Source organism: Schistocerca americana, chromosome 1, assembly GCF_021461395.2.
Source record: "Schistocerca americana isolate TAMUIC-IGC-003095 chromosome 1, iqSchAmer2.1, whole genome shotgun sequence".
In the NCBI taxonomy this organism is placed as follows: domain Eukaryota; kingdom Metazoa; phylum Arthropoda; class Insecta; order Orthoptera; family Acrididae; genus Schistocerca; species Schistocerca americana.
The window spans coordinates 763,724,778-763,738,530 of record NC_060119.1 but is presented as its reverse complement, the minus strand read 5'-3'; the positions used below and the strand labels follow the sequence as shown (position 1 = coordinate 763,738,530).

General features: G+C 44.0%; 1 protein-coding gene across 8 annotated transcripts in view; it reads left to right on the top strand.

Moving 5' to 3' along the window:
- Positions 1–13,753, top strand: part of LOC124611756 (diacylglycerol kinase theta) — a 713,198-nt gene that overhangs the window by 656,237 nt on the left and 43,208 nt on the right. For all 8 annotated transcript variants that reach the window (XM_047140277.1, XM_047140271.1, XM_047140276.1 and 5 more), the window contains one exon: positions 4,389–4,544. In XM_047140277.1, the coding sequence (XP_046996233.1) occupies positions 4,389–4,544 (156 nt within the window). The remainder of the gene's footprint in view (positions 1–4,388; positions 4,545–13,753) is intronic.

Sequence of the window (13,753 nt, the reverse complement as noted above, 5' to 3'; positions counted from 1 at the left end):
TCAGATAGATTATATAATGGTAAGACAGAGATTTAGGAACCAGGTTTTAAATTGTAAGACATTTCCAGGGGCAGATGTGGATTCTGACCACAATCTATTGGTTATGAACTGCAGATTGAAACTGAAGAAACTGCAAAAAGGTGGGAATCTAAGGAGATGGGACCTGGATAAACTGAAAGAATCAGAGGTTGTAGAGAGTTTCAGGGAGAGCATAAGGGAACAATTGACAGGAATGGGGGAAAGAAATACAGTAGAAGAAGAATGGGTAGCTCTGAGAGATGGAGTGGTGAAGGCAGCAGACGATCAAGTAGGTAAAAAGGCGAGGGCTAATAGAAATCCTTGGGTAACAGAAGAAATATTGAATTTAATTGATGAAAGGAGAAAATATAAAAATTCAGTAAATGAAGCAGGCAAAAAGGAATACAAACATCTCAAAAATGAGATCGACAGGAAGTGCAAAATGGCTAAGCGGGGATGGCTAGAGGACAAATGTAAGGATGTAGAGGCTTGTCTCACTAGGGGTAAGATAGATACTGCCTACAGGAAAATTAAAGAGACTTTTGGAGAGAAGGGAACCACTTGTATGAATATCAAGAGCTCAGATGGCAACCCAGTTCTAAGCAAAGAAGGGAAGGCAGAAAGGTGGACGGAGTATATAGAGGGTTTATACAAGGGCGATGTACTTGAGGACAATATTATGGAAATGGAAGAGGATGTAGATGAAGACGAAATGGGAGATAAGATACTGCGTGAAGAGTTTGACAGAGCACTGAAAGACCTGGGTCGAAACAAGGCCCCGGGAGTAGACAACTTTCCATTAGAACTACTGATGGCCTTGGGAAACCCAGTCATGACAGAACTCTACCATCTGGTGAGCAAGATGTATGAGACAGGCGAAATACCCTCAGACTTCAAGAAGAATATAATAATTCCAATCCCAAAGAAAGCAGGAGTTGACAGATGTGAAAATTACCGAACTATCAGTTTAATAAGTCACAGCTGCAAAATACTAACACGAATTCTTTACAGACGAATGGAAAAACTGGTAGAAGCGGACCTAGGGGAAGATCAGTTTGGATTCCGTAGAAACACTGGAACACGTGAGGCAATACTAACCTTACGACTTATCTTAGAAGAAAGATTAAGAAAAGGCAAACCTACATTTCTAGCATTTGTAGACTTAGAGAAAGCTTTTGACAATGTTGATTGGAATACTCTCTTTCAAATTCTGAAGGTGGCAGGTATAAAATACAAGGAGCGAAAGGCTATTTACAATTTGTACAGAAATCAGATGACAGTTATAAGAGTCGAGGGACATGAAAGGGAAGCAGTGGTTGGGAAAGGAGTGAGACAGGGTTGTAGCCTCTCCCCGATGTTATTCAATCTGTATATTGAGCAAGCAGTAAAGGAAACAAAAGAAAAATTCAGAGTAGGTATTAAAATTCATGGAGAAGAAGTAAAAACTTTGAGGTTCACCGATGACATTGTAGTTCTGTCAGAGACAGCAAAGGACTTGGAAGAGCAGTTGAACGGAATGGACAGTGTCTTGAAAGGAGGATATAAGATGAACATCAACAAAAGCAAAACGAGGATAATGGAATGTAGTCAAATTAAATCAGGTGATGCTGAGGGAATTAGATTAGGAAATGAGACACTTAAAGTAGTAAAGGAGTTTTGCTATTTAGGAGTAAAATAACTGATGGTGGTCGAAGTAGAGAGGATATAAAATGTAGACTGGCAATGGGAAGGAAATCGTTTCTGATGAAGAGAAATTTGTTAACATCGAGTATAGATTTAAGTGTCAGGAAGTCGTTTCTGAAAGTATTTGTATGGAGTGTAGCCATGTATGGAAGTGAAACATGGACAATAAATAGTTTGGACAAGAAGAGAATAGAAGCTTTCGAAATGTGGTGCTACAGAAGAATGCTGAAGATAAGGTGGGTAGATCACGTAACTAATGAGGAGGTATTGAATAGGATTGGGGAGAAGAGAAGTTTGTGGCACAACTTGACTAGAAGAAGGGATCGGTTGGTAGGACATGTTCTGAGGTATCAAGGGATCACCAATTTAGTATTGGAGGGCAGCGTGGAGGGTAAAAATCGTAGAGGGAGACCGAGAGATGAATACACTAAACAGATTCAGAAGGATGTAGGTTGCAGTAGGTACTGGGAGATGAAGAAGCTTGGACAGGATAGAGTTGCATGGAGAGCTGCATCAAACCAGTCTCAGGACTGAAGACCACAACAACAACAACAACAACACATTCTTCTTGTAGTCTGGAGTTATTTCACCTGTCTCGTATATCTTGCACCAAATGGAAGAGTTCCGTCATGGCTGGCTCTCCCAAGGCTGTCAGTGGTTCTGATGGGGCTTATAATATGTTTTAGACCTTGGTTTCCCCTCCCTCTCTCTCTCTCTCTCTCTCTCTCTCTCTCTCTCTCTCTGGGGGGCAGGGGGGGGGGGGTGTTATGTTGTTTGTATTATTTTTTTTTTAATTTTGTTTTACTATATTCATGTGATTTTGGATATTCACTCGGTATAATAGACAAAAAGAAAAAAATGTCTCAGTGTGTCATAGAGTTGACAATTTCATTTTTCGGAAAACTGTTATACAATCAACATTTTATGGTATTGCTTGCTTATCTTGGCAAGTTCAAATGACCTGGTGTGCATAAGTGAAAATAACGTCAAGATCCAAGAAAAGTCGTTACATCTAGAAGACACTACATGTGCTGAACTGTGGCAGGTCAACATGGATAACTGTGAGAGGCATGACAGTGCAGTATGAGATTGCTATAACACTCAGCATGCACAGATGCCTGCATCTTGTGTTCATTTTGCACATAGAGAATTGTAGGCAAGCAGAAAGGCACAAGAAACACATATGGACGACATTATGTATGGTTGGAGCATTGCCAGACTAGAAGGTGGCCGAAGTCGGAGAAAGGTGGTCCTCCTGTGCTTGAATTTCATATTTCGTGAATGTGAGAAGTTTGTGGGAAGAAAGAAACATTCTGTGGCACTAAAGTGAAAGTCAAGTACATGATAGTACCATGACCAGGATTGTTATCTTGACTTAAATGCTCAAAAAAGTTACTCAATACAGCAGATGCACTGGCGAGAGACCTCACAGCAGTTCCTGGCCCACACAATTCCTACTGGATGATATAATGTTAGTTTTTAGAAGATGCTCTAGGTTCTCAGTGACACAACAAGATGCATTCCCCACACATAAAAGAGTTTCAGGTGTGGCAACCGTGAATCTGGCCACTTTCAGTGTACTCAGAAAGTATGAGGCTGTGCTCCTTTCACAGACAAGTAGCAATTTATTGAGGAAAGTGATTCTCTCCATCTGTTCTTCAGCCATAACCTTGGGGCATGTCAAATTCCTGTTGTTATTGTGCAAAGGAGCCAACATTGTGAGACAATTGTTCTTGTTAGGGACAGTGTCAGTTAGAGGCACGTATGTCAATGCAATGATGAAATCCTGCAGTGGTACATATGTCCTTTTCATGGTTAATGTAGACCTAGGTTCCATGTAATGGATGTTAATGTGAACACACGTGGTTGCCCTGAAGGATGAGTACCTGCAACAAGAGGACATTATTTATTTATAGTGGCCACATCTTCCTCTATTTAATTTTGATTGAATACGCATGTAACATCCAAACATGAGCACTATTTATCAATGCTGATCTCCAAAAGATGCTTGTCTAACAATGGAAGATATTACCAAAAAGTACTGTAGGTAGTCAGATCAACAGTATGGGTAATTCATTGTTCATCCCGTATTTCCATGCCTGGTTGTCACATGCAGTACTAGCATTCTGTTTGCCACCAGCAGAGAGATACTAAACACAGTAAGTCTCTCTATGGCTGGCTTTGAGGTATATCTTGCATATGTGTCACAGTTCCATTAGGTGTCTTTTACAGCAAATATTCTTGTCTTCTGTCATGTCGTTAGTTGATTTCAAAGAAAATTTGTGGACTGGAATATACATCTTATAACTGTCTCCCTTGTTAAAATTATATGGTACTTATAACCATTTTCCCTTTAAACTATTACTATATCATCTGTTGAGTTACTTATTACCCATTGTATGGACTCCATGTCTCTCATTGTGTATTTCAGTTTGCGTACTGGGAAGGGAGTTATACCACTCATATAATGTCATGTTTGTGTACAGAACTTGCAAGCAGAGAATAGCAGCAATGCCATTATCTATGCCAAAACTGAATGAAAGAAATGTAATGGTCATAACAGAACTGTTAAGTGAATCTTCACAGAGGTTTCTGTGTGATCAATGACGTTTTTGTAAACTTGATCCTTGTTAATAATATTCCTATGATACATCTGTTTTCAACTTATCTTTTACCATTTGTTACAGGTTACACAATAAAGGAGTCTATGTGAAAATGGGACTTCGTAAGATGGTTGGACGAAAAATGTGCAAAGACCTTCACAAAGAAGTTCGTCTAGAGGTTGATGGAAAGCATGTGGAACTGCCACAAGTTGAGGGCATCATAATTCTCAACATTTTGAGGTCAGTTTGAAAACTTTTTAAAACAAATAAAAAGCTGTTGAACTGACATAGACAGGAATCATTTCATTATGCATGAGTTAAAGTGTAACAGACATTAGAAGATTAAAGGTCAGTGTGACAATCTGTACAATCTGAATTATAGTGTGTGACCGGTTTCCCCAGCTACCCCTAAAGCATCACTATGACGCCAGCTTCATCTGGTGCTCTCGATTATATGTGTGCACCCTCCTACACACAAGAAAACGGATCTGAACCTTCATGGTGTTCGGAATCTCTTGTTACAAACTTGTAGGACTTATAGAAGGGATAGGAACTCATGTCCGGAAACGTACTGGTTTCAGTTCAGATGTGTAATGCGTCCATGTCTGCTGAGGAGAAGAGAAAAGTCTCAGAGTTGCTTGTCCTAGTATGCAGTGTGGTAGACAGGATGACATGTACTATGTCAGATGGTCATGCAATGTCACTTAACATCTGCCTTGCTGTGAGGCCTGTGTGGCTCCGATACAGTAAACATGGTTCAGCACACATCTTTGGAATACACAGACATGCTCCTTGTGTATGACAATTCTCAAGGTAACAGAAGAGCTGCTAGTTGCCTGTTTGATGAATGTTTTCTGCAATGTAGCATGCCATTGCACAAACATTTTGCCCAAATTGCACAGTGTCTCCAACAACAGGGACCTCCATTGTGAGGAGGCAGGATGCCTGAATTTGAAGAATATGTACTGCATCGTGTTGAAGGAAATGAGTACTCAAACAACTGCACATGCAATGGGTGTTAGTCACAGTATTATCTGGAACAGTTTGGGTGAGCAGCAATTACATCTGTACCACTTATAAAAGTTGCTCACTATGGGTCCAGCCATTATATTGGACCCGTTATTGGAAGCTGTGCCACTGAATATTTATCAAGAAATGTGGTTTCAGGATGATGGTCCACCAGCTCACTTCCCATATGTGGTTCGGAGACATCTTAACAGATGATAATGTGAAAGATGGGTAGGCCAATGATGTTGGACTGTGTGGCACTGTGACTGCCAGATTTAACTCCTGTGAACTACTTCTTGTGGAATCATATATAAAGTTTAATCTACAAGATCTGCTGGTGCAAGTTCTGGCTGCTGCACTACAAATTGAAGAGACACCAGGTGGGATAGAGTGTGTGTACCAGATCATTCTTTATAGGTACAGTGTGTGTAAACACATTGGTGGTTGCCACACCAATCCACTATTGTAATCTACCAGTACTGTTCTGTATGTACAGTATGCTGGGTTCTCTTTTGTTTTGGAATAATGTACACACGTAATGTTTAAGTGTTAATTCAAACAAACATGCTTATTTGAATTGTTACCTAATAATAGTACTGCGTTTCTCCTCATTCATTTCCTCAAGCAGAAGTGGATTAATTAAACATCTTAATTGAAGCTGTCATAGAATGGAAATGGGCATTTCTGGACATGGGTGTCTATTCAAAATATTATGTACTCACCCCCTTCTACAAGTCGTAGAAATTTGTAATGGGAATGTCTGAACACTCAGTGTAGGTATGCAGACTTCACTAAAATTGTCTTATCTTGTTCCCCAAATGATTCAGCAATGGGAAAAAATCAGGGTGATTGTCTTACTTTTCCATTGTTATCTTAATGTAATACAGCTGCCCAACAACATGGTGCTCAGAATTTTTGGACACCTGATTCTGTCTGTGAGTGTTCCAGAAGCAAGAAATACAGAAGACATATGAATATAAAAAAGACTGCCTGAAGTATTTTAAGCAACTTACATGCTAATTAATGATTCAGTACAGAACACACTTAAGATAATTTTGAAATGCTCTGAAATGTCTACTGTAATACGAACTGACATCAACTACTACATAAGTGCTTCACCAGTACACTGTCACATACATTCATTAATTAATCCATCCATGTTCTGTGGATCCCATCAAGAAGAAAAATATTCAGGGATGTGGAACAAGTCAACGTATATATTAACAAAAGACAGGGAAATTGTAGGAACTAAATCTGTTTACTGTGTTAACAATATTCTATTACTGTATCACTTAAAGCTATTTTTAGTGTCGGTAGCCTAGGGATGTGACAGGTGACAATCCAAATGCATAGATAACAGCTGTTTGTTTATTAACTTAGAAACAGAACTAAATACACAGTTTCTGGGAACATGCGTCCAAGTATTTTAATACAGACTGGAAAGTCAATCCTTGCCTGGGAAGTGCTCACAATGATCAGGTCCACAAAGCCATAGCTGGTGGCAATATGTAAGGTACTCATGGACCATTAGCTATGGCATCGAGGTTATGGGCTTGTGGACGGATTTGATGAAAGTCTCATGTAGTGTTGAGCTTGAGGGCAGCTGAGACACACCCAGGAAAGTCAACCAGGAAGGGGAAGCGGAGGGCAAGGACTGACTAATGAACCACTTTGTCCACTGGCAATGCCAGTGTACGTGTTATGCCAGTATGGGAAAAAGAACAGTCAAACAATGGGAAGAGCAGGCAAGTAATGTCACGGAACTGTTGACCACACTAGCACCATTGGAATGACCCAGAGAAGCAGCCAACAGTGAAAGGTGAGGATACCAAATGCATTACCCTCTGAGGCAGGGCTACCGATATCTGTAAGAGGAATGGCACAGATGCTGCGCCCTTACTGCAGTCAAATGTGCCCACGAGCTTAGCCGCTGAAACCACCGTGACTGCTGACCCGCACGACGAGACACCCTTGCAAGACAAAATGCCTGCAGCCATCACCACCACCACCACTGTCACCGTCGTCGTACCAGAGGCATCGGTTCTGGATGCCGGCTTATGGCCTACAGTACTCATCCCAGGCCTTCAACGGACACAGACATACAGACGCAGAAACAACGGTTGCCAAAGCGTCATAAGAAACGCCACCTCTCAACGGCAGATGACCAACAGGGCGGAGACAGGGAGAACCCTACCGATGTCATCTCTTACACGTCGTTGCCAACGGAATCTACCAGCACTGCCCTAAGGAAGGGATCTGACACCACAGACAGGACGGCGGCCTCACCCAGCCCAGACGTTCCCATGCCGGAGCCCCTCAGAAAAAAGACCAGGTGATGGAGCACAACGCTCATGATGACGCGCCGTCACTGACTCCATCACTGCTTGGTGACTGGGCTGCTGAAATGGAGGCAGAAGACGCACAAAACACCCTTGACATTCCTTCACTGCACGGGACCTGCGCACCACACAGGGAGAGCCTAACACCCATAGAAGGAGCGCATTAAAGATACATGCCGCAAAGAAAGAGTAGCCAAACGGCCCCATTATCACCGAGAGGCTGCTATTTGCATCTACTCACTATGCATTTAGATGTCCCAATCCTACCATGTGAGCACAGTCAACGTTAACAGCATATCCTTGGTCATAAAAACCCGCATGTTCCATGATATGCTCCGGGTGGCGGATCTGGATATCACCCTCCTTCAAGAAGTCCATCCAGAGCTGCAACTGAATATTTATGGATACACAGCCTACAGCATCCCATCAAGCAACAGTGCTGGCGGGACTGCCAGCCTATTACACGATGGCATCGAGGCATCGGAAGTTACGTACCTGTCATCTGCATAAGGTGTTGCCGCCATGGTGGGAGCATCCTGGCAGATTAAAACTGTGTGCCGGGCTGAGACTCGAACTCGGGACCTTTGTCTTTCGCAGGCAAGTGCTCTAGCAACTGAGCTACCCAAGCACGACTCACGCCCCGTCCTCACAGCTTTAGTTCTGCCAGTACCTCATATCCTACCTTCCAAACTTTGCAGAAGCTCTCCTGCGAACCTTGCAGAACTAGCACTTCTGAAAGAAAGGATATTATGAGACATGGCTTAGCCACAGCCTGGGGGATGTTTCCAAAATGAGATTTTCACTCTGCAGTGGAGTGTGCACTGATATGAAACTTCCTATCAGATTAAAACTGTGTGCCAGGCCAAGACTCGAACTCGGGACCTTTGCAAGCTGCCTCGACCAGATATGAGGACTCTTTGTGATGACAAGGGATGCAGAACTGTGGCTGACAGTCTTCACTGACCATTTGGTATACATCTGTTCAGTCACACTCCCCCGACAGCTCAAATACCACAGCCGCGGTCCATGGACGCTGAACATTTCCTATCTGTATGAGGATGCATGTTGGCAGGAGATCACTGCTATGTGGGACCGCTGCCTCCAGAGTTTGCATGCACATCCTTCCACCTTACATTGGTGGCTCCACCACGCCAAGCGGGTCCTCCGACAGACACTCATGGGATATGGCCGTGACAGAGCATGCTGGCGTCGGGCGATGTCAGAATTTTATTACACTGCACTGAGAGAACTCATGAACCAGCCGCCATTACGTGAATGGCAGACAGCAGTTAATCATCTCGAAGCTCACCTATTCTGTCTCACTGCTGAACATTTTGATGGAACCCCAGTCTGGGCAAGGGTGCAGGATACGATCCCCACCAAAATGGTATCCATATATCACGTTATCAGAGAGAGACGCCACGGCAAGCACCACCTAATAACATCAGTAGAGACAGTAGAGGGTGGGCACATCAACTCGCAGTGTGCCATCGCTGCGGCTTTCCTCCAGCATTACAAGTCATTTTAGTCTGAGAACCCACAGACTGTTCGTGAGTACGAAGACATCACGTGCGGTCTGCCTGGCCCCAGAGTAGAGGCCCCGGACAGCTCCCATAACTGCTGAAGACTTAACAGCGGCTTTGGCACCCGGGGCCCCCAACAAGTCACCGGGCCCAGACAGCTTACCGAATGAATTCTACCACACCTTCTATCCCCTGATAGGCGCTCATTGGATTCAGATGTTTCAAGACCTCCTCTGCGACAATTTTACCATCCCCACAGATTTCCTCAAAGGCATCATGATACCAGTTCCCAAACCGAGAGGTTCTCACCAATGTCACGACTATCATCCTCTTATGCTACTGATTGCGGATTATAAACTTTTCGCCCGCATCTTCCACACTTGTCTTCAGACCACCATCGGACACATGATCCATCCTCACCAGACATGTTTAGGTGGAGGCAACAACATCCACAGGGTGCTTGGTGCCTACTGTGACGTCATGGCACTGGCAGCGGCCTGCCGCCTCCGAGGCACTCTTGTCGCTGTTGATTTTGGTCACGCCTTTGATTGTATCGACTACAGTTTCCTTCACGCCTTGCTCGAACACACGGGCATCTCGCAGGTGTCTGCAAGTGTGATATTCCGCTTAATCCACAGAGCGTGCTCCCGGATTATGATCAACGGACATCAGACTGAACACATCACTCTTGGATGGTCGGTGTGACAGGGATGTCCTTTATCAGAAGTCTTCTTCACGGTGGTCCTGGGACCTGCACCCCACGGCCTTTGACAATGACTGGAAGGCACCAGCATTCGAAATGTGACCTTCCGATGTGCTGCCTTCGCAGACGATGTGGTGCTCTTGGTGCAGTCGAGCGACAAAATTCAAGCGACGCTTCAGTGGTTGTGCTACTGTGGCGCGGTATCAGGCAGCGTCATCAAAATGCGCAAGATGACATACATGTATGTTGGGAGAGGCCTTCTACACCTGACAGGACACAAGCGCTGCTCTGTGATAGCAGATTCCACAATATGGATATGATTCTCCCACTGTGTTATGTCAACACTTACGTAGCATCCAAACTTAATTATTTTGTGCACATTTTACCACTAACAGCCGCCATGGCCTGCACTCTCCAGGCGGGGTACAGACAATTTGTGAGTGCAGGTTATATATTCAAAGTTCACTACACTACTTTAACAAGGCCTCCACTGACAGGGGGCCTGGGGTTGACTCACATCCACAACCATGCGTGGGCATTGTACCTATGGACGATGCGGCTTGCATGGACCGCGACCAATGACAGTTTGATGGGGACGCTGCCACAGATCGTTGCGCCACGAGATCATCGTCCACCGGTCGCCGTGGGCTACATAGCTCCGTCTCTTGCTCACATCCACGATTTTCTGATCGAACTGAGTTACATGACTGAGGATCTACCAGCAATGAGGACACCGAGCACGAGAGATTACTACCACATCTATCAGGCATGACAACCCCTTAAAAATGTCGAACAACCAACCATCCGCTGGACCAGGGTGTGGGGAGCCATTCACACCCCATACCTGCCCACGTACGCTCGTTCCCTGTAGTATGTGGTGGTGAATGGCAAATTAGCCACACACCAGTGCCTCCATTCCATCCATCTCACCAACGACCCTTAGTGTCCGCACTGTGCCGTCGTCAATTTGGATGCACACCGCCTGACATGTGCTGGGACAGGCAGATGCTGGGATCATGTACAATGTATGCTGGATCTCCTGTTGTGACGACAGCCAGAGTCTGTCATGCCAGAGGACTCCTACACCCATATACCACTTACTTTCCCACTACAAAATGAATGCCATCAACTGGCTGAAGGGCGTGGTGCTGTATTACATTTTGCAAACCGCTCCCGAAAATGCTCTGGACTCGTGGGTCCACCTGACAACGACTCATGAGGTGTTCCACCACCATGCATTGTACTGCACATGACTATCGAACTATTTAGGGGCATTATTCGAGGATCCTCCTGCCCATTGGGGCATTCCAAGTACTAGCAGGCACACTTAAAAATAATTCACGGCACACGATTGATCCTCAGAGCAAATGGATTAGAGGGAGTCCCCCTTACATTCATTACGCAAAGACGACTCAGAAAACAACAAGCAGTCAGCAGAGTCAGTGCAGAGAGCAGCATTATCACCACTGAGTGAGTGTGTGCACAATGGACTCAAGAGGCAAAGAAGAGAAGGCAATAGGAAATAAGCTATGGAAACCTGAGAAGTGGTGACAGTGATGCAAGCAGCTTGGCCAGTTGGCAGTGTTGATTGGGCCGACAATGAGAGGAGCAGCATCAGCATAGACAGTGCCAGCCGTGAAAGGGTCAGTCATTAAAAGACAGGCTACGGAAAAGCGAAATGTCAACCGGGCTGATGATGAGATGGTTGACAACAGTAGGGCTGGCATTGGTGACGATGGGGTGTGCTGTAGTTGGTGTTGCATAAGAGAAATCAGGACTCACACAGAAAAATTTAAGCACTCATTTTTCCCACACGCTGTTTGAGAGTGAAATAGTAGAGAGACAGCTTGAAGGTGGTTCATTGAACCCACTTCCAGGCACTTTATTGTGAATAGCAGAGTAATCACGAAGATGTAGATGTAGGTGTAGACCTGTTCCAAATATTGTTGCCAACATTCCAGAAACAGTCGATCTGGCAACTATCAACATGCAAGAGACACCTTTGTCACTAGTTTAGTATTTGTGGCCAAGGAGTGTGACAGGTGACAGCTGAAATGCACAAGCAGCTGTAATAATTATTTGTTTATCAACTTAGAAACAGAACTCAATACACGGTTTCTGGGGATGAGTACCCACACTACTTGAATACAAACTGAAAAGTAAATCTTTGACATTGCATGGAAGATGCTCACAATGATGAGTAGCATGGTGCTCACTGATGATTAGCTGTAGGGTCCAGTGAGGCTGTGGGTTTTGGATAGCTGAGAGCGAAGTCCTGCACAGTGTTGAGCTTAGGCAGCAGAGGTGCAGGTCCAGTGCAGCATGACACTCGAGGGTGGCTGACAGAAGTCCAGTGATGTGTTGCACTTGAGGGCGACTGGTATGCAGGTCCTGCACAGTGAGGTACTCGAGGGTAGTGAACAGAAGTCCAGCAGTGGAATCATGGTGAAGGTGAAGAGGATTCTGTTTGATGGGCTGCAGAAGTAGCCAGTATTGAAACCAGATTTTGGACTGCTTGTAGAGTGTTCTGGCAATAGCCTAAATACCCACCAGTGGATGGATACTGGCATAGTATTTGGTGAACATGTGATTTTATGTAAGAAAGTGGTGCCCACAACAGTAACACTGTTTTCTCCAATCTGGGCAACATGTATTAGCAAGGCTGGGGCCTCTCAATTCTGTGGATGCTGCGTGAGGATTAGTTGAAAACATCCTGGCAGGTTGCATTGATGTCTGTAATGCAATCTTGGGGTAGTGTTAATAGTGGGCCAGGCTTGTGACCACCAGCACTAAATGTCTGTTGAAGGTTGTGTCACAAGGTAGGAGTCTGGTGTATATAGTACTATTTTATATGTGCCAGCTAAATTTAATCAAGTAAATTAGAAAGAAAGCTGCTACTTTGAAAGAAACTGGTGCTTTCTCACATGTGCTAGGTAGCTGCTGTTTCTCTGCTATTGTTAGCAGATACTTACTTGGTTACAGTGGTAGTTTTTGAAGAAAATATTTACCCACATCTGTACATGCAGAGTCCAGTTTACAGTACATTACTACTTTTCATGCAGCTTTACAATGGACACAAGTTTGCAGTTAGTGAATATAAATATTCAGATAATTTGTGGAAAGAGTGATTTTCAAATCAATAATCGCAGCATTCAATTTAATTGATTTAGGGAAACTAAGGAATACATCAATGTGGATGACTGTATACTATACGTTCTCTTTCCCCCCCCTCCCCCCCCACCCCCACCCCCCGGTCTTCTCTCTCTCTCTTTAGCGCGAGCACACACACACACACACATACACACACACACACACACACACACACACACACACACACAGAGAGAGAGAGAGAGAGAGAGAGAGAGAGAGAGAGAGAGTGATGTTCATGTGTTAAGCTTAAACTCACCAATAAACTAAAATTGATCCTATTTCAGTTCTGATCAAAGTTTCTGGGAAACCAAATGTTCTGGAACTGGAAATCATCTGAATTTCTTCATCTGTGAAATCCCCTGGCTGCACTTCCAGTATGGTGGAATCTGTCTAGAGACCACTAAATACTCTACAGTGGGTCACCTCTCCGTTTATTTGAAGAATAACATACATAATATTTTGGAATGGCATTACTAACAATTATCACTTACGACTAAGCACTGCATACTTAATTATGAAGTATACATGTGAATATAGATGCAGAGACAATGAGTTATTCATGATCAAAACTTTTTATTATCATTTTTAAATCCTTCTCATTCTTTCCTGAATGGGCTTTCAGCGCTCTCATATTCTTCACACCTTGTAGTACCATCAAACACATGTCCTTTACCCGCAAAGGTCTTATGCATGGTGACAGCCACATTATAAAATTTGAGCTATGCA